At 41.4% G+C, this 18,652-nt stretch overlaps 1 protein-coding gene across 1 annotated transcript in view; it reads right to left on the reverse strand.

Moving 5' to 3' along the window:
* ofcc1 (orofacial cleft 1 candidate 1) overlaps positions 1-18,652 on the reverse strand; it is a gene marked incomplete at both ends in the record, with an annotated part of 92,322 nt that overhangs the window by 29,986 nt on the left and 43,684 nt on the right. Inside the window, 3 exons of the mRNA XM_083995263.1 lie at positions 1,347-1,601; positions 13,536-13,681; positions 17,574-17,668. Coding sequence (XP_083851389.1) covers positions 1,347-1,601; positions 13,536-13,681; positions 17,574-17,668 — 496 coding nt within the window. The remainder of the gene's footprint in view (positions 1-1,346; positions 1,602-13,535; positions 13,682-17,573; positions 17,669-18,652) is intronic.

Below are 18,652 nucleotides of genomic sequence, written 5' to 3' on the forward strand. Positions count from 1 at the left end.
TATACATTGTTATAAGAATAAGTGCCTTTGCTTTTAATCAGGTAATAATTTAGAAACACATGACTTGTACACTTGTACTTTTACTTGTAAAAGAAAAAAAAGAGAGAGGGGAAAAAAAGAGAGAGATAGCTCATATAGGTTACGGAAGGAGAGAGCATTGGGGCCAGAGACTCTGTTGCTCCTGGGCACACTTTGCTGTCTGCTGATGTCCAAGGGTGGATTATGGGGAAGGAGGGGGCGAAGAGAGAGACTGAGTTAGAGAGGAATAAAAAGAGAGAGTGAAATTGAAACAAGAGGGGAGGGAGGCCTGCCATCACACCAGTGACTCTAACTGTCACTTGCTCTCTCTCTCTCTCTCCCTCTGTGACTGGGCAGCACCAGCTCAGGCCACGGCGTGGAGAGAGAAATGCTCGGAGGGAGAGCAGCAGATTCGGACATGTGGAAGTTGTCATCCGATGTTGACCCCCTCTGTTTTCGTATTTTCGTTTTTTTTCCACCTCCTATCCACCCCCTCAGTCCATCCTTTTTTTTTTTCATTTAGCCACATTTTTTTTTCAATCTGCCTTCCTCTATCACTTTCCATGATTTAATGTGTGATGTTTGCACCCCACATGTTATTGTAATAAAAACCTGCCTCTATGCATGTTTGCAGCCAGCTCTTTTTATAGTGATGAATTAAATCAGCACCATATGCTATGCTGCAGTGTGATTTAACAGTTCTGTGGTATTTTATTGCTATTTATTATCAATGCTGAGTACCAAATAATAACAATAAATTCCTTCCAAATAATGTAGCCTTTTGGGACTTGGGGCCGTGTGGTGAAATCAACAAACTCCTCCAACAATGGTTTTGTTTAATATTGAGAGAGTCTTGTTAAAATGTTAATGGGGGGATTCCAAACCGATGATTTGGGCGTATCCTGCGTGTGTGCATGAGTGTGTGTGTGTGTGTGTGTGTTTGTGAACACATACTGAGACAAACTGCACATCCTCATTCTCTCCCCTGCTCCTTCCACATCCCATTTCACTACAACCGTACTTTGCATGTGTGTTTGTGAGCTTGCATGCGTGTCTATTGAGTTGTGAGTGCATCCGCAATTTGCCTATGCGCTTCACTACTCTGTGCTCCGTATGTATCTGTCCTCGATGTGAAGGGATTTATGTCAGCAGTGATGTGTGTGCTCAAAAAGTGTCTATGTAATTCTCCTGTGTGTGTGTGTGTGTGTGCATGTGCATCCGTGTGCTCCCCCCCCCCCCTCCACCCACGCACGCACGCACCCACCCACCCACCCAAGCGCATGTGTGTGTGTGTGCGTGCAGGGCGATATCAAAGGAAGCAAACTCACTTGTTGACAGGAACTGCTATGGCCTGGAGGTAGAGCCACTGGCTGCAGTAATGCAGGTAGAGCCTCACAAACCACATCAAAGCCATCAGCAGCATAATGAGGCCGAGCTGCCGAACAGAGCCACGCCAGCGAGTATGCGGCTGTTGTTGTTGCCCCAGCAACGGCAGGCCCAGGTCGGACGGCAGCATGTGCAGGGCCAGACGGGCTCGGTCGGACAGGCGTGAGGATCGGGAACCGGGGCCTGTCAGTGCTGATCTGTTTTCAGACACAACACACATGACAACTTGAAGCTTTTCTCTCACTCTTTCTTTTTTTCATAATAATAAAATAATAATATTTTTTACAAATAGATACATTACAACTTCAGTTAAGAGGAAGAGATTGGACATGAGTGACAGCGTCAGTAAATTCAGTGATTCATTATTGTTTTTGGCGTTGAGTACATCTCAGCAGGGACTTATTATTATGTAGAATACAGTATACATATACTACATTAGAGTTACCACACTGTATATAATGACTTGAATTGTGGATTTACAAATACTTCCTACGATTTGCATCACATATAGTATTCAAATGCATTTTTTTTTCTTACCAGTGTCAGATGTGTGCAGTAAACATTAAAGGTAGGGAAATGTAGTATTCAAATTGACACACATTCACACATGTACACAAATATACTCACACACACACACACACACACTCACACACACACACACACACAGATAGGAATCCCTTCCAGCAGTGCTCGGCTTCCCTCAGCACCTCTGCCTCTTCTGTGCCGCCCTTTGTCAGGCCTGCTCAACTATTCCCTTTCATATAGAGGGCACAGATGGAGCAGTGGAGGCGAGAGAGGAGAGGAAAGAAGAGGAAGAGGGCGAGGAAAAGAGAGGGCGAGGAGAGGAGAGGAGAGGAGAGGAGAGGAGAGGAGGATGCAAGAAATTGGAATATCCTCGCAAAAACTTTTTTACATACAGCATACATTACTGTACAGTGTTGTACAGTGTATAAAGTTAATTAGTGCGTACAGTTACAACATGCATGGACCTGCCCATATTACAGCTTGCACATGTCAACACCAGCTGACACAGATGACCTCCTATCCTCCACCTGACAGTAATTAGACCAAGGCTAAAATAGGCGTTACACTGTAGAGCTATGGTTAGCATCACAGAGACTGTGACTTAAGGCCTTTGCCTGTGGACATCCCTGTGTCTTACCACTGTGTCCCAAACCACAGTTGGAATTCACTTTGTAGTGTGTATCTAGGGAAAACGGTACACTGCCTAAAGACAAAAAAATGAGAGGGAAAAAAAACAGAATCAGTTGTATTGCTTTCTTCTCCTCTCTCCAAATAATTAGGCTAGACTCAGATCAAAATGCAGCCTAGCATTTTTTCTCCCCTGCTTATGTTGCTGCTGAAATACGCGTGCATCCGGCAAGTGTATGTGTGTGTATATAAGAAAATTGCGAACTGTAACACAAATAGAAAGATGATAATATACAACTAAATGTGTTCCTGCTTCTCTATTATAATTGTGACAAAGGCACATCCATTCTGTTCCAAGCTTTATCACGACTTGATTCATCATGTGGTATAAAACTGCTTTCCGCATGTCTGCAAAAGTGGAATTACAGAGTAGACAAAAACGCAGTGTGTCACAGACACAAGCAAGATGCTACCCTGTCAAGTGGCATTAAAAGAAAATAGCAAATGCAACCTGACGCCCATCTCTCATATAATGAAGATATTGATGATGCATGAAAGAGGAATATTTTTATCTTCATGTGGTGGCCTCTTCCAAAGTAAACTGGTAACATGATGTGAAATCTGTTATCACCACTGAATTGATTTCATTATGGCACCTCAAATTACAAAAGTACAATACAGAAAATGAGGGAAAGACGGGGGGTTGGAGGTGTGGGCTTTTTATCTTGCAGGAAAGAAGGATGTTTCATTCCAATATCACAGCTTGTCCCTTGAACGACTGATAGCATGTGGCGTAGCGGCCCAGAGATGAAACTAACCATTTCAACAGGCATGCATTGGCACATAATACTATATTTTAATTGTAGTTTATATGATTCTGTGAAATCCAGGCCAGAAGCTGTTTTCTTATTATCTTAGTTCTGATATGTTTGTTGTTCATTCCCATGTCATCAAAGCACATTGCAAAAGGACTCATCATCCTCTCTAAACCTTGCCAGAGTGTGCCAAGGCCTGTAAATCAGATTTAACTAGCGTGTATCTGTCAACCACTGGAACAAGACCCATCTCCTGGAACTGGTTTTCCCAGACTGTCCTTAAATGTTGAACGCCATGACAACAAATGAGAGCTGTGCTTTTAAAAATAGCACCAAGTGAAAAGCAAGTACAGATGAGTATTAAACCTTTAAGACGGCATGGGTAACGAGAGATGGAGGGGCAGGGGGGAGGACTACGGTGGCGTGTTACATTTTAAATAGCAGATTTATGGTGAGAAGGCTCCCAGGCTGAGGAGAGTGAAGGTAACCCTCTGAATCCCTCTGCATAGCCCTGATGGCTTAAACCCTCCAGTCTAAGGCCACTTAAAGTATTGGACTTATCCCTTTATTTAGAGGATTATTTTTGTGTCACTTTCTTATTTGGGCCACCGGCATTGTTTATAAATGTTCCAAAACCACACATCCTTTTCCCACATAGTCGAAGAATGGTTTGCTGTTGGGGAAATAGAGAAAGCAAAAAAAAAAAAAAAAAATACAGTGTGAAAATAGACTTAAAAGATTGACAGATAACGTGATTGTTTTCTTAGTGGCCCAGATGCGCAGCGTTGTGGTGATTATGCAAGTGTGATTATCTTAGGTGTCAAGAGATAAGACTGAAGATACTGCAATCTTTGTTTACATTTCAGTTTTGAAGAATGCTGATAATGCATTTGTTTTGGATGGCGCAGTATTTGTCATTTGTCTTCTGTGGGTTATATAAACATTTCCTTTATGAGGTGTTGAGCATGGCTGGAAAAACGGAATGTAAAAAAAATCTTTGTGCCAGACAGTTTGCAACTTCTAAACAAATGTGTGAACGTTCAGAAACTACGTCCTGCTCTGACAGATAAAGGGAAGTTATTTTCAAGCTAATTAAGAGTGTGTAATGCAAACCATAAACAAACATCATGAGGAAAATATCCCCATGCTGGAGTACAGAGCTTTCTGACTTCATACTCCAGTGTTTGCTGTCCCGGAAGACGCTACTAATTATATAGTAATCTGTTAACATGCAGCTGAGATTTATCTATCTATTATGTTTAACTATAACACTAGGTTGGTGATAATGTGACACATCATGACCTACCGCTGCTATAATCATACACGTGAAAACCAGGAATCAACATTATAACATAGAGAGAGGCCTGATATTTGCATGAATAACCCATAGGTTCAATCAGCAGCCGGTAAGAGGTTAAATCGGTGAAGCACTTTACAGCGCCGCATTGTCAAAGCAATGAGATTCACTGCAATAATCCAATACACAAACGCATAAACACACAGATGCGCTTCTACGCACACACACTGAGTGACCTTTATAGAGCTGTGCACAACTGCCAAATCCAATAGTTTACAATTCCTAGTGTCAAGAGTTGTTCCTATTATGAATATTTGTGTTTAGATGAGACATTAAATCTCAATGCACTGATTGCTACAGTATACTATGCTGTATAAGAACAATGCATTTGCATATTAACTGGGTTGACTATGTGTTTACCTCCTGTACAGATGCTACAGCCATTTCCACAGTAGGAAACTAGGCTTTAATTGCCTACTTATAGTATTTACAGAGAAACATACTTTCACAATAAGCGGGGCTTTTGCACAGGTGGGGCACATATAATGCAGGAAACTATGAAACCTCACAAAGTGGAAATCACTGAGAACCCTGCTCCCACTAGATGTATTAAATGATAATCAGTGGTTAGTGAGCTGGTATCAATTTCCAAAGCATCTCGACTGTGCATGTGTAAAAACAAGTTGAACAGAGCTGCACTTAATGCCTGCAAGGCTTTTATTTAATTAAGTCATTTTTATATCATCTAGTGAGAAGTTTTATTTAGACTAAAAAAAAAAATCATGAAAAAAGGACAAAAAATTGCTTCAGATTTAACTTATTGAGCTCCCTCTCTCATTTTTACTCTAACTCTTCCACTCCACAGCTTTTTCACAATCACGTCTGTTCCAAGAACAATTACGTTACCATTTGGGGGCTTTATAACTACAGTTTCTTTTACAGAGACCCTGGCAATGCAAGAATACACATAAATGAGTTTCACTGTCAATATGGGAGCACGGTGGCAGGTATTTGGGGTGTAGTTAAAAGAGAATTATGGAATTGTGATTCAGCTGCAGAACTGGAGTCCATCATCTTGTAATTAAAATAGTATAACGATGCACAACCAAATTATCAGAATTATTCGCTGACAGGGAGTGGAGGAGAGCATAATCAGAAGCAGTGAAAAAATATGTTCCACTTAATTAGGAATCCATGTTTGACTAATAGTTGGCTGCTCATTTTTACAATGCCAGAGAGCTTCTCACATGAGAGGGCCATGGAAAAGGCCACAAGAGCTCTGTGTTGCTGATCAGCTGGCTGTGCATGAGATGTGATGCTTGCACGTAATCACAACCTGATACAAATTAATGAGTGATTATATGGCAAGCTGCAGATTCATAGGGAACATCAACATTAGCATTAAGGTTGAAAGTAAGTCAGTAAGCAGGATGTGGCTGGGACATTTTACGTAGCTAACAAAATCTCCTAGTTACGGTCTATGATAATGACCATCAAAATGATCACTATCTACAAATTCATGACAAAAATGTCCCTAGAGACATCCACAGTACTACTACTTATAGAATAATGTATCAAAAACGACTGACTACTCATGTAATAATGTGATAATTATGGTGCTCATGTAATAATGTAGTAATAACACCTCAATCAATACAATCATGGCAAACTATGGTCCTAAAGACATCTACTGTTGCTGGAACTACCACTTATACAAAAATCAATTAATAAACTACTAATAACTGCAGAGTATAGTAAACTAATTGGTAATACTGAGATCTCATACAATGTCATTTTTCTGTAGACATTTACAAAAAAATTGTTCTGTTTCCAACCCCTGAGCAAAAGGGTGAAAATATCCTCTTGACAAAAAAACAAAAACAAAAAAAGAACCTGTGAAATTGTGTAGTAAAACAACAGATGTCCAATCCTGCTTCTTCCAATATGACGGAGAAAAGCATGTTCCCAATATAATGAAATTCAAAGACTTGTTCATCTGTTTATTATACCACTAACATGGCTATGGATGGAATTTCTTAGTAATAGTCTTTGTTCAGTGGCAACCCTCTGCAGCTACCAGCCAGAGGACCATTTAAAAACATCCAGGTTTGATGAGCAAGAGTCCAGCTCATGGCCAAACAAATCCCTCCTGCAAAAAAAAAATGGGATTTGGCCTCCTCACACACCTTGGAATAGTTTAGATGCACACATGAGGTAGCCGTTTCACTGCCGTGCAACATGTGGTGTTTTTTATGGAGCGCCTGACTTAGCACAAGAGGGGATTAAAACATGGAAATGGCAGGACCCTCGGTGCACTATAAACCAGGGTGGAAACATTTCAAATGCAGATGCACCTGGGATCAGCAAACACACAGGGGCTTTCTAGGTACTCATTACACAAACAGTTACCACAACTGCCACTATAGTCCGTAACAATAAAGAACAGGTTGTTTTTCTCTCTATAAACTTTTATCAGGGCACTGAGAAAATAAACAAAACACTGTGCAAGTAAATTTGTAATACACAATGAATGATTAATGTAGGACAAATAATAAATGATTTAAGGAAATCTATCCATTCATCAATTTGGGTGAGGCGTAGAGGGAGGAGTGCTGCAGAGGCTGAGCATGGGCCTCCAGAGAGTTGCATCAGTATTTAAATGGATTTCACTTCTCTGACCTTGCCTCATAACTGCAGGACATTGTCACCAGAGAGATAGAGACACGGAGAGAATGAGGAGAGGATGGAGGGAGAAAGATGGAGAAAATTAGAGGCAGAGAAAGTGAGATAAAGACAGAATTAACAGGAGGGCGTGAGAGGGAGAGAGGGAATAATTATGAGCCAGAGAGACTAAGTGTGTGTTATATGCATGTGTGTGTGTAGGGAGCAATTAAGTGAGTGATGGACAAAGAAAAAAGAAAGAGAAGTTTTTTTTTTCCTTTTCTGTACTAAGATATGACCTGAAATAACACCCAGTGTGGCAGAGCAGAGCCGTCATCTCCAGCTTTGATCTCTTCTTCTCCTCTACCAGGCCTCTTAGGATTGTTATGTCCACATGATGTGGCCAGACTTTGCCCTGATCTCTCTTTTCCTTCGAGAACTACACTGTTCACCTCGTCTCCTGGGCGTCTTTTCTGAATGGCAATATGTATTATGAGCATATTCTCAATGTTATATAAAGCTGCAGTAACACCAGATTTCCTGTATTGTTTCAAATGTCTATAAAAAGCAGCTTCCATCACTGCATCAAAAAATATCCGCAGAGACAGTATGTCTGATTAGGCTTGGAAAAAACTCTCTCTCTCTCTCTCTCGCTATATATAAATACAAGTCTTGCAAACTAAATGACCATATCGGTCTGTTAACATCATGAAATGGTTTAGGAAGCTATACCGTCCTGGTTCAGTTTAGGAAACAATGATAGTTCGGGTTGAAATAAGGACCTTCGTCATCACGGTTACAATAATAAAAGCTCGGCGCTCATGACATCATACCGATGTATATACAAATATCACACAAATGCTGATTACATCGACATCTACAATTTGTCAGTTATATTATTGGAGCTGTCTGTAAGCGATGTTTTCCTAAAAGTTCATATTTATTTTCACAGGGCACAGTGCATTAGTGGATGTTTGTACTACACTGCATTAGCTAATAAGTATCTGTATGTAGAAAATCCACTTTTAAAATCTGGGGGAAGCTGTTTGTTGACTTTTGCCATCTTTTTTAGATGTTCATGTCAGAGTGATTACACATGAAAAGGGAAGAGTGTGAGGGACGTGTCACCTCTGGCCTGACTCTCTCTCTCTCTCCTAGGCACACACAAACACACACACAATCACACATGCACAAATAACACACAATCACTCATATGCTCTCACACACAGTTCCTGAGCACCACCCCCTCCCTCCCTCCCTCTCTCTCTCACACAACACGTAAGGGTGGGAAACACATTCATTTGACCCAGACCACCAATGGGACCGCAGTCAGCTCTGACTGACACCCACATCACCGCAGATTAACCAGTCATATTGCAATGTTAGCCTGTCAGGGAGCTGACAGCTCTGATTTCCATAAAGGAAGCAACACGTTGATTGTGTATGTGTATGTGTGTGTGTGTGTGTGTGTGTGTGTGTGTGCGTCTGCGAGATCCGAAGCGATCCAGGGGCGCGTCTGGCCGCACAAAACCCTAACATGTGCACTCGGTTGCGGTAGCCAGGGGCCCTCTCTTTTACACATGCACGCATTTTGTGCATGCACACACGCAGACACATTCCTGCTCCCTCAGAACAGGAAAGAGCCCTGGAAAGCACCAGAGACCCAGGGGTGACCAGCATCGCCATCTCCACCCACCTCTCCTACCAGCATTACATCAGAATTGATTGACCCTTGCACTGAGTTGTGATTCGGAGCTGCAGTATGCAGGGGATTGACAGCGGGGAACTAGCTGTTATTTCAGGTGGTTTTCTCTTTCTCTCTCTCTCCTTTTTTTTGTTGCAAGCCAATCCCTCTTTATCTCCCTGATAGACCACGGTTCTTCTTTAGCAAAAGGAACAAACACTGCAGGGTGCACGGTATCAATGCTACGTGCACATGATCCTGTGTAATTAGCACCACAGACCGGTGCTTATGAGCTCGCCCTGAACAATAAAAGTGTACATTTAACTGCATCATCTTACACTGGCGCATGTATACACACAGAAAGAAACAGATGGAGGGCATGGAAAGACAGACAGAGACTCATAGTGAGTGAGTGCTCTGATAGGCTTGGTTGGGGGAAACGGGTGCAGAGGAACGTTGGTCCCCAACGAGGCGAGCTAACTGGGGGAAATTAGGTCAGTGTGTTCCCTCTGACTCCACAGCAAGAACGGGCTGTGCATGTGTGTGCGTGCGTGTGTGTTTTTGCACCAGTGCACCTACACTGCCATATTGCACCACTATAGCAACGTACAGCGCAGGTCTGTGCTTGTTTGTGTATGTATGTGTGTGTGTGTGTGTGTGTGTACTGTATATGCGTTTGTTCTACAGGCCGCACGTTGACATGTGACTGAGTGCGCTGCCAAAGGTTGGGCCTGAATCCAGCGCAGGTGATAATTATTTCCACCACAATTACTACTGCAGCTTTAACTCAGTGGTGTTGTTAACTAGCTCTGAACCTGCATGCTGAAACTGTATTTATTTTGACTCGTTTCTCGTCTAATTGAACTCGAAAAACGAGGATGTAACTAATCATAACATCTTAATCAGTAGCAAAATAGTTAATATGAAGCTGAATATGAAACAAATGAATAAAGGTTAAGTGACATTTATCCCCAAATGGCCACACAGTCTTTTGGAGTAAAAGCTTTGGGGACAGATGGAGTCAGTTCTGCAGTCATTTGGCCTCCGGAGGATGAGTATGCTCTTCTCCTCTACCTCCTACACAGCTTTGTCTTTACTCTGTCTCTGTTGCTCTCTTCGTGTCTCCTGATCAGGACAAGTCACACATACTATAATTGATATGAGATTTAGGGGGTATATTTCAATGTAATTAGAATCTTGATAATTGGACTAATTAGATCTAATTGCTATGTGAGAATGACTTTGATTAAAACAGGTTTCTCTCTTCAAAACCAGAGGAGAAAAAAAAAAATACTTGGGTGACATTGATGCGACACAATGCTAAGGCTAATTGACAGCAATCACGGATGCATGACGAGCTGTTTTCCTCAAAACACGACAATAGATTCATCTTAAATATTCGTTAGGATGTGGGTGATTTGTATCAATAGCAACTTATCACTGTGCTTAGTTGTAAACCTCCTCAGTGTAAAAACTCACTCAGTCTTGCATGTGTTTACCTTCGCTAGAAGTTGTTGCCACACCGTCCGAAAGCATTAAATTGGCCCTATCAAATTACAACAGCCGTATTGAATCAGGTGCTTTGATTTTGCTCACTGCTATTCTGTGAGAAAAAAGGTGGTTAAGATTACACAGACATCAAATAAGCTGGAAGGTCGGCGAGAGTCTTTCATGCATGTTCAAACAGACAGCAGCAGCACAGGAACTCTACAGAAAGAAAAGAAGAGGAGGAAGAAGAAGAAGAAGAATCATTCCTGGCTTGTTTCCATGGTCTGTTTCATTAAATTGACTCACAGTTGTCAATACTTGCAGTAAAAGGTGCGTTGTGTTGTCTTTGAAATTGTAATTTATGGTTTACAGTTATTATGATACCATATACCGCGTACTCTTTCTCTCCCTCTTTTCTTAGAGGGCTGAATGTTCTTTTGAGGTTATCAAAAAGAAACATGAAATGAAGGGAAAATTTAATAAAATAAAAACAACAGAATCAATTCACTCAACTCAAAGAGAGCAGGCGGGAACCAGCCCTATCAAAAATAATATTAATTAGTGAATAATTTAAACGAGCCCAGGTGGTGTTTTCTCATTATTACTCCTGGTTTGATCTTCTTCTTTAGTTTCTGAAAAACAGAAGTTGTCAGTGATGCATACAGTACATGACTATGCACTTGTGCTAACTTTTGAGTGACTGCTTTGCAGTTGTGGCCACAGGTCAAACTATATTATTTTATTTTTCATCAGCTTTTAACATAAATTAGGTTCTTAACTTTAAGCTGTCACACACTTGGATGTCACAGCTTATAATGTATGTGTTGTTTGGAGAGTAACATTTATTGTTTTTTAGTATAAGTATCTGATTTTAGCCTCATTTCAATACATTTCTGTGCATTTATTTTTCCGTGTGAATAAAGTGTTTCTATCTGTGACATACTGGAAATGAATACATTGTGTTAAAGCTTTTTTTTGTGTAATTCTCTGACTGTCCTAACTGAATCTTACTGTTTCTAAGTGTTTCCTTTAATAATGCATGAGCATCTGATTTGCACATTTGTGTCGGCCTATAAAAATCTCAGTGAGCTCAGTCTCTTATGGCTCAATAGATGGCAGTAATATCCCCCAATCACTGCAGTATGAATAGTCATCCCACAGAAAGTACACAGTATACACAGACGCACGTGCGCACACGTTCTCCACTCGCACGCAGTCGAACACATAAACACGAACGCGCATGCACGAGATACAAACACAACTGTGAAAATGCCAGAAGAGAAGATAGAGATGACATCAATGACTGCAAATAAAATAAATAATGTAAACGATCCCCCTTTGTCTGCATCTCTGTCAGTCCTCAGGTAATGTAGAGAAGCCCAGAATAAGTCAAACAGCAGTGGGAGAGCAGGTGAGGGTATGACTTTGAGAACACGTCTATAACTTAATTATGAAAGCCCAAAAAACTGGCACCATATCTTTCCAATGATATTTTCTGATTAGGTGAGGGCAAAAAAAAAAGAAAAAAGAAAAAGCTTTAGCTCAGAGATACAGTAATGTGTGCACTTGTAAAGATGAAATCAATAGCAGCAGCACCTTCACAGGGCATCAGGGAACAGCCGGGGCTGCAACTCAATACAATCCTTACCTATAACTGACAGAAATGTCTCATCTCACAGAACCCGGCGACTGCTCAGAGGTAAAAAGCGGCACTATGAATAATCGTGAAAACCATTTAATTGTGTCTCTTTGTGCGCAGCCTCCATGGGTTTTTGTGTTCGTTTTGTATTCACTCTCCCTCAAGATAGTCCCTGTGTCGTCATTTATTGGCGGGATACGCTGGTAATCATTTGAATTCCCCAAGTATGTTCAGAAGATGTCAGGGAGTAGTCTCTGATCTTGTTTAATATGTGACCAGCAGCTATAAATTACCAACTCCCAGAAATGAGGAAACATGGGTTCTTTTAAGTCTCCGGGGAGACCTCTCTTTCTGTCTGTCTCACACACATAAGACTCCCTCTCTCTATCCAACACACACACACACACGCACACATACATATACACACATCCGCCCCAAGTGTAGTAGTGTGTGTGGCAGTCCCCTCCCCTTCATTTAGTTGATGTTCAAATAAAAACAAATACCTGTGACTTCTTCTTTTTTTTTTGTCGAAATAAGCAATTTTGCTCTCAGCCTGTTTTGATGCTCCATGGGGCAGACAGTGCTGCACCTTGTTGCTTTTAACAAATTTGCTGGCCGAGTGTTTGGAATCCTGCGCTTCGTGCTTTGTTTATATTTAATACGTTCCTGCTTTTTTCATTAAAATCAAATGCTGTAAGCCATCATACAGTAAAGAGTTTTTTTTTCTTTTTCTCCTATTTTAAGCATACCTCCCTTTGTTGCATTTTGTTGGAGTAGTAAGAACCAGCTAAAGCACACTGGGTTAAAGCAATGTTTGGTTTGTTACAAGCTTGAATATAACTCATTATTTTTCCTTTTAAAACTGTAAATAAGTTTCAAAAGAAAAAATAATAAAATTTTAATTTAACTAATAATTCTGTTTTTTTTTTTTTTTTAAATCTGAACATTTGACTCAGATTTAATTCCAATCCAAATCAAGGGACAAAATGCAAGAAGTGTCTTTTTTTTAATAGAAAATCTTGACTCTTTCTGTGTCTTTCTGTTTCCGAGGACAGATTAGGCCATGATGACGCTGTGGAAACTTTGCTTGTGACTTTTTTATGTCGACAAATGAACACTTCGCTGCGTTACATTAAACTTACATCAGGTGCAAACTCAGGATTCACTCAGGAAAGACATGTGAGTACTGCATCTACATCTGTACAGGACGTGTTCCCGGCACATTCTGTTGTCAGCGTCTGTGTCTGGTTGAGGCCGTGCACATAACTGTCTTGTGAGGCACAGTAACCAGTTGTCACCCACGTTTTTCTTTTTTTTTTCTTTTTTTTCCTCTCTCCTCTCCTCCACGTTTGAATTTCGCGAGGCTGAGGCGGGATAATGAGTGGTGAGACTTACTGTAGGGAGAATGTATACTCCTCCAGCTCCTCCGTGGAGAGGTTCTCCATTGAAGGCTGCATCTTCTGTTTGTCTGCCTGCCGAGGCGGTGCGCTGCTGCTGCTCATGCTGGGGCCGCAGCTATTTGTCTTCTTGATTGGCTTCTTCTGTGAGGAGCAGAAATCGGGGAGAACACATACGGATGTCATTTGTAATCAAAGCAGGAAACAGGCCTCTGAATTTATCTTGGGGGATGCACACGGTGACAGTGACAGTGTGCGTGGCACTTTGGAGCCTCTCCTATATCTCAACCGCGCCTCAATTGACACGAGACAAGAATGACGGCAAAATCGCATACGGCACGCCATCATTCAAGCTGACTTCATTTGGGAAATGTGTGTACAGTGACTGTGGTGTTGAATATGTGATATTTGAGCAGCTGGCACAGGTTTTTTTTTTTCTTTCTTTTTTTTTCCACACAAGTCGTTTACTGTCATCGTTATAAACACAGTCAAATGGAGTTAGGAAGTGGGGTTTTAAATATTTCACCAAGGTACTTGGGAGCAGATATTATTTGTTAAGCCGCCAACATGTTAACGGCTTGCTTTCCCTGGCCCTGTCAGTCCTGCCTGTGTTGCCCTTGGGTGGGCTTAGTGCCTTTCTGCTTGAAGTTGTGAAATACTCACTGATGTATGTTAATGAGATCCACAGTTGGAATTAGCAACCTCTCTCTTTCTTCCAGCCCTGTCTCACCCCTACCTCTCTCCATTTCCGTCTTTTTCCCCCCCTCTCATCTCTTCCTCCCCTCCATCTCTCTCATTCTTTCTCTGTCTCTCCCTCTGAGATAAACTAGGCCCAAGAAGTAGTAAATGGGCAGGGCTCCATAAAGGCTCCATCCATTTTCATAGGGCAATCTTTGCCAAAGCAAGCTTGGATTCCAGAGTGATGATCACAATAAAAAGGTGGAAAGGAGAGGGAAAGAAAGCAGAGAGAGAGAAAAAAAAATGCCTGAGATATATAAACCGCAATGTTCTCCGGTGTCTCCCCACAATAAATTTAATGCAATACCTTAAGAGCAGATTCCGTATATAGCTGGATTCCTGCCCTCTGGGCAAAGTGGTCGCCTGGAGAAAATTCATTTTAATTAGGCCTGCACTGCAGGTTGAAGGGTTGAAATCTGATCCCTAGCACTCCCAGGCTGGGGCAGGTTGGAGATCACTCCACTTAATCATTAGACAACTGGGTTCCACACTACGACATTTGACAGAGTTAGCAAGGTTTTAAAGATAGGGCCAAGAGGAGAGGAAAAAAAACGGTCTACAGAGGCTGCGGAGAAATAAAACCTCATATCAACAAACTCATTTATTTAACGGGTCATCACTGATTAATGGTGGTCTGAAGAGCCTCTTGTACATCAGTAGGAGGAGGTTAGTGAGAATAAAGACTTGGAGGGACAGAGGGGAGAGGCAGGAGAGGAGGATGTGTGTATGTGTGCGAGACACAGAGACTTGATGTTGTTCATAGGCTTCTAACTACCTCAACAATAACATCACAACAACAAAAGGCCACAGCGGAGGCACAATGGCAGGGGCGGACCGGGAGGCTGCAATGCCAGATCAGCACACAGAGTAATTTTGCAATTACCACTTCAAAGTATGGCAGGTAACATGCAGGCTTTGATTAATTTAGCTTAAGTCCTCTGTAGCACAGGAAGAGGCGTGCTTAGAGTGACTTGGAGAAAAAAAAGGGAGGCCTGCTGGCATTGCTGATTTCACAGAATTTGAGCTGCTTTGGCTTGACAAGCAGATCAAAACTGGCTTTGAAGGCTGAAAAATACCTGTTAGTGTGAAATGTATTTTGACAAATCTTAGATAATAAGCCAGGGAGGTGTGTGTAGGGGTGTAGAGAGGGGCGGAAAGGGAAGGCAAGGGAAAGCGTTATTTCAAGGGTGGGAACACTTGCCCTTAAATCACAGTGTTACCTTGTGGTGGATCCCACCCTCTGCTTTCCCCCTGCATGGATCACCCTTATCTCCTGTGTTTCCAGAAATGGCTCCTGAGGAGGAATTCTTCCCTGCATCCCCCCCCACCCAAAAAAAAAGAGAAGTGATGTGCAGTGAGTGTGAAAAGGAAGGGCAGGTTTGTGTTTTGCTTTTCATTTAAAATCACATCTGGCAATCACTGAGAGGATCAGGAGTCATATTTATATCACAAAGATCAAAGTGTGCAATGGTTAAATACAATTTTATAAATATAAATTACTATTCTGAACTGTGAAAATAATTACATTCACTTTACTTAAGGGTTTATATTCATGTATAAATTGAGCTATGATAAATAAGTCCAGGTTTGTAAAGACACATTAATAACATAGAGCAAGTCAATAGCCCAATGACTGTTAAATAACATGTTGTTTGCAGTGTACCAAGGAATCAAATAAAATACTCTTTGCATTTCTGAACATACTGCAAAGTGTTGCTTTTGTCTTGTTTTTCTACTCTGAGGCAGGTAGTGAAGATGTTTTTCTGTACTATCTGGAGACTCGCAAAAAGCAAAAAGCAACAAAGGCTCATTTTTTTGTCTTTGTACAGAGAGAAGTAGGAGTGTTAACTTATAGAGCTCCCACTGCACAGTCATCTCTGTCTCCCACCATCTCAGAGCTGAACTTTTCCAGCCTCAACACTCTAATGTATGCAATTAGAAATGATGAAAAAGCGAAAAAAAGGAAATTAAATTTGGTTGTAATACATTTTCCCATTCTTCTCTGCTTTGGAAAATTACTTTTGAAGTTTTTTTTTCTTTCCATCTTCAACCTCTTTTTTCTTTTTTCTCCCTATCTGTCTCACTCACTCACTCTTTTTTTTTATTTTGCTGTAATTTAAATGGTAAGCCGCCAGATGTGTGTCTCATGCTTGAAGAGTCGGAGATCTGCATTATTTAGCATATTAACATTCACAGAATTTAAAAAAGGGTTCCTGCGTTGCCTGGAGGTTGTAATTAAGTAAACCTTAGCTTGATACATGTAAAAATCTCACTGTGTGAAACTTTGTTTCCCCCCGTGGAACAAGTCACATCTATATGATACATATGGAAGCTTCTGCGATGATATAATTTCACTCTTGCTGTGGGATTAGATATATTAGTAATAATAACTTAAATATAGGGAACATATCAGAAACCGCACTGACAGCTGAAATGTTCTTGAACGGCAGAAAGAATCTGCTCGCGACGATTTGAAGAGTCTGAAATCAGATTTCATCCTGACAGATGTAGTTTTTAAACACCTCCTCTTTCCTGGTACACAGAGTTTTTCTTGTAGTGTCAGAATAAAATAATTTACATTTCTACAATTTCATGACATTACATAACTGTAAACACAATTTTCTGTCAGCATTCAGATTCCAGTAATCACACCTTGGTAGATATTTTGAACACATTACAAAGATGCGTAAAAACAATACTACATTTATAGTTAAAGGAGTAATGATGTTGACTTTTTTTTTGTTTGAATATCTACAGTACATAATGTGATAGCTTGGATAGTCTTGTTTTGTATCCTTCCAGAAATTAATTTCGGCACATTTTGCATTGGAAGCTTTTAAAACATCTGAACATCTGAAACATTTTTCCATTTACTGTAAGTTATAGTGAACAGTTTGAAATGGTTATTCCTTTAATTCTACTGAGAGGTGCTCTTATATTCAGTTACTGGATTGTACATTTTATAATATATCACATTTAAGCAAAGTTTGTGTATGTTTCTATGCAGACAGTCTGGGACAGAGCAAAGCAGCACACACACACACACACACACACACACAGACATTGACACACACACACCTCAGCTTCTATTAGCAACAACAACAGCAACCATGAACTAACAAACATAGATCCACATGGATTAGGATGCTTTTTTAGACTGTACAGCCATCTACACACACAAACACACACACACACACACACACTCATTACACCCGGGCCCACTTGCTAATGGGCAGGCCGCTGTGGAACCAGAATGAGCGCGGAGGCAGCATCGACAGCTTCGACAGCTAAGGGCTACGTCCGTGAACTGAGAGCGCTGGAGCTGCCACAACTCCAGCCTCTCCGGGCACTCAAGGCCAACAACAAACTCCTTGTTATCCCCTATGCTCTGAGCTGTGTTCAGACCAGGACACACACACACACACACAAACACATACTCATCCAGTGCATGCGTTGACACACCCACACACAGAGAAGCATACAAACAAAAATATTAATATTGCATACATGTACATGCAGACAGCGAGTGTGGAGTGTACCTCACAAATGCATAACTCAACAGCTCCACACACCTCCTTTTTTTTCCTCCTGCTTACTCACAAAAACAGGCCAAGGAAGGAGAAGAGAAGAGCCTGAAGGCTGTAACACTGTCGAGATCCCATCACTGTGTTACCGGTGAGATGCAACCAGGCTGGGATGACGGTTCTCGCTCACCTAGGCCCCTAATTGCCTGATGACTGGTCCAGAGTTACAGAGGGATCGAAGGTCAGTGACTCACGGATTACCCCCGAGTCCACATCAGGGTCTTGTGTTACAGTTGCTATGATACGGTGAGAATTTGGTGTTGCTTAACTCGACGGCTTATTTTCAAGAACCCTATTGCATTTCAATGCATAACAACAGACACTAGATGCAGATTAGTATTGTATATATCCGAGCGCTATATCTTCAATCGCAAAAGTAGAAAATCAAATCTGACTTCATTGTGTTCACTGAACCACACAGGCTGCACTTGTGTTATCACAGAAAACTGGGAATCATCAGTGTATTTTGGAAGCAGGAAACTGTCACTTCTGGCCGTATTTGTCCCATACGCTCCATATTTGCCCCCCCCCCCCCCCTCCCTCCACATGTGGTCCCTCTGCCTTGTTTACTACTCCCACCGTTGAGAGTTCACATGTGCATCTCTGCAAACTTGCTTCAAAGGTTGAATGCAGACATTGTTGAATTAATTGGTGAGATGCAGAGTGCGACTGATTGAGAGGGTATGATGTAACATTGCGGTTTCGAAACTCTTGATGACTGGGACCGGCCCGGAGGGGATCACATCCTGAAAGTGCAGGGCAGCGCTCCAAACAAGACATTAGATGAGGAATC

This window comes from Trachurus trachurus (assembly GCF_905171665.1).
Source record: "Trachurus trachurus genome assembly, chromosome: 20".
Taxonomy (NCBI): domain Eukaryota; kingdom Metazoa; phylum Chordata; class Actinopteri; order Carangiformes; family Carangidae; genus Trachurus; species Trachurus trachurus.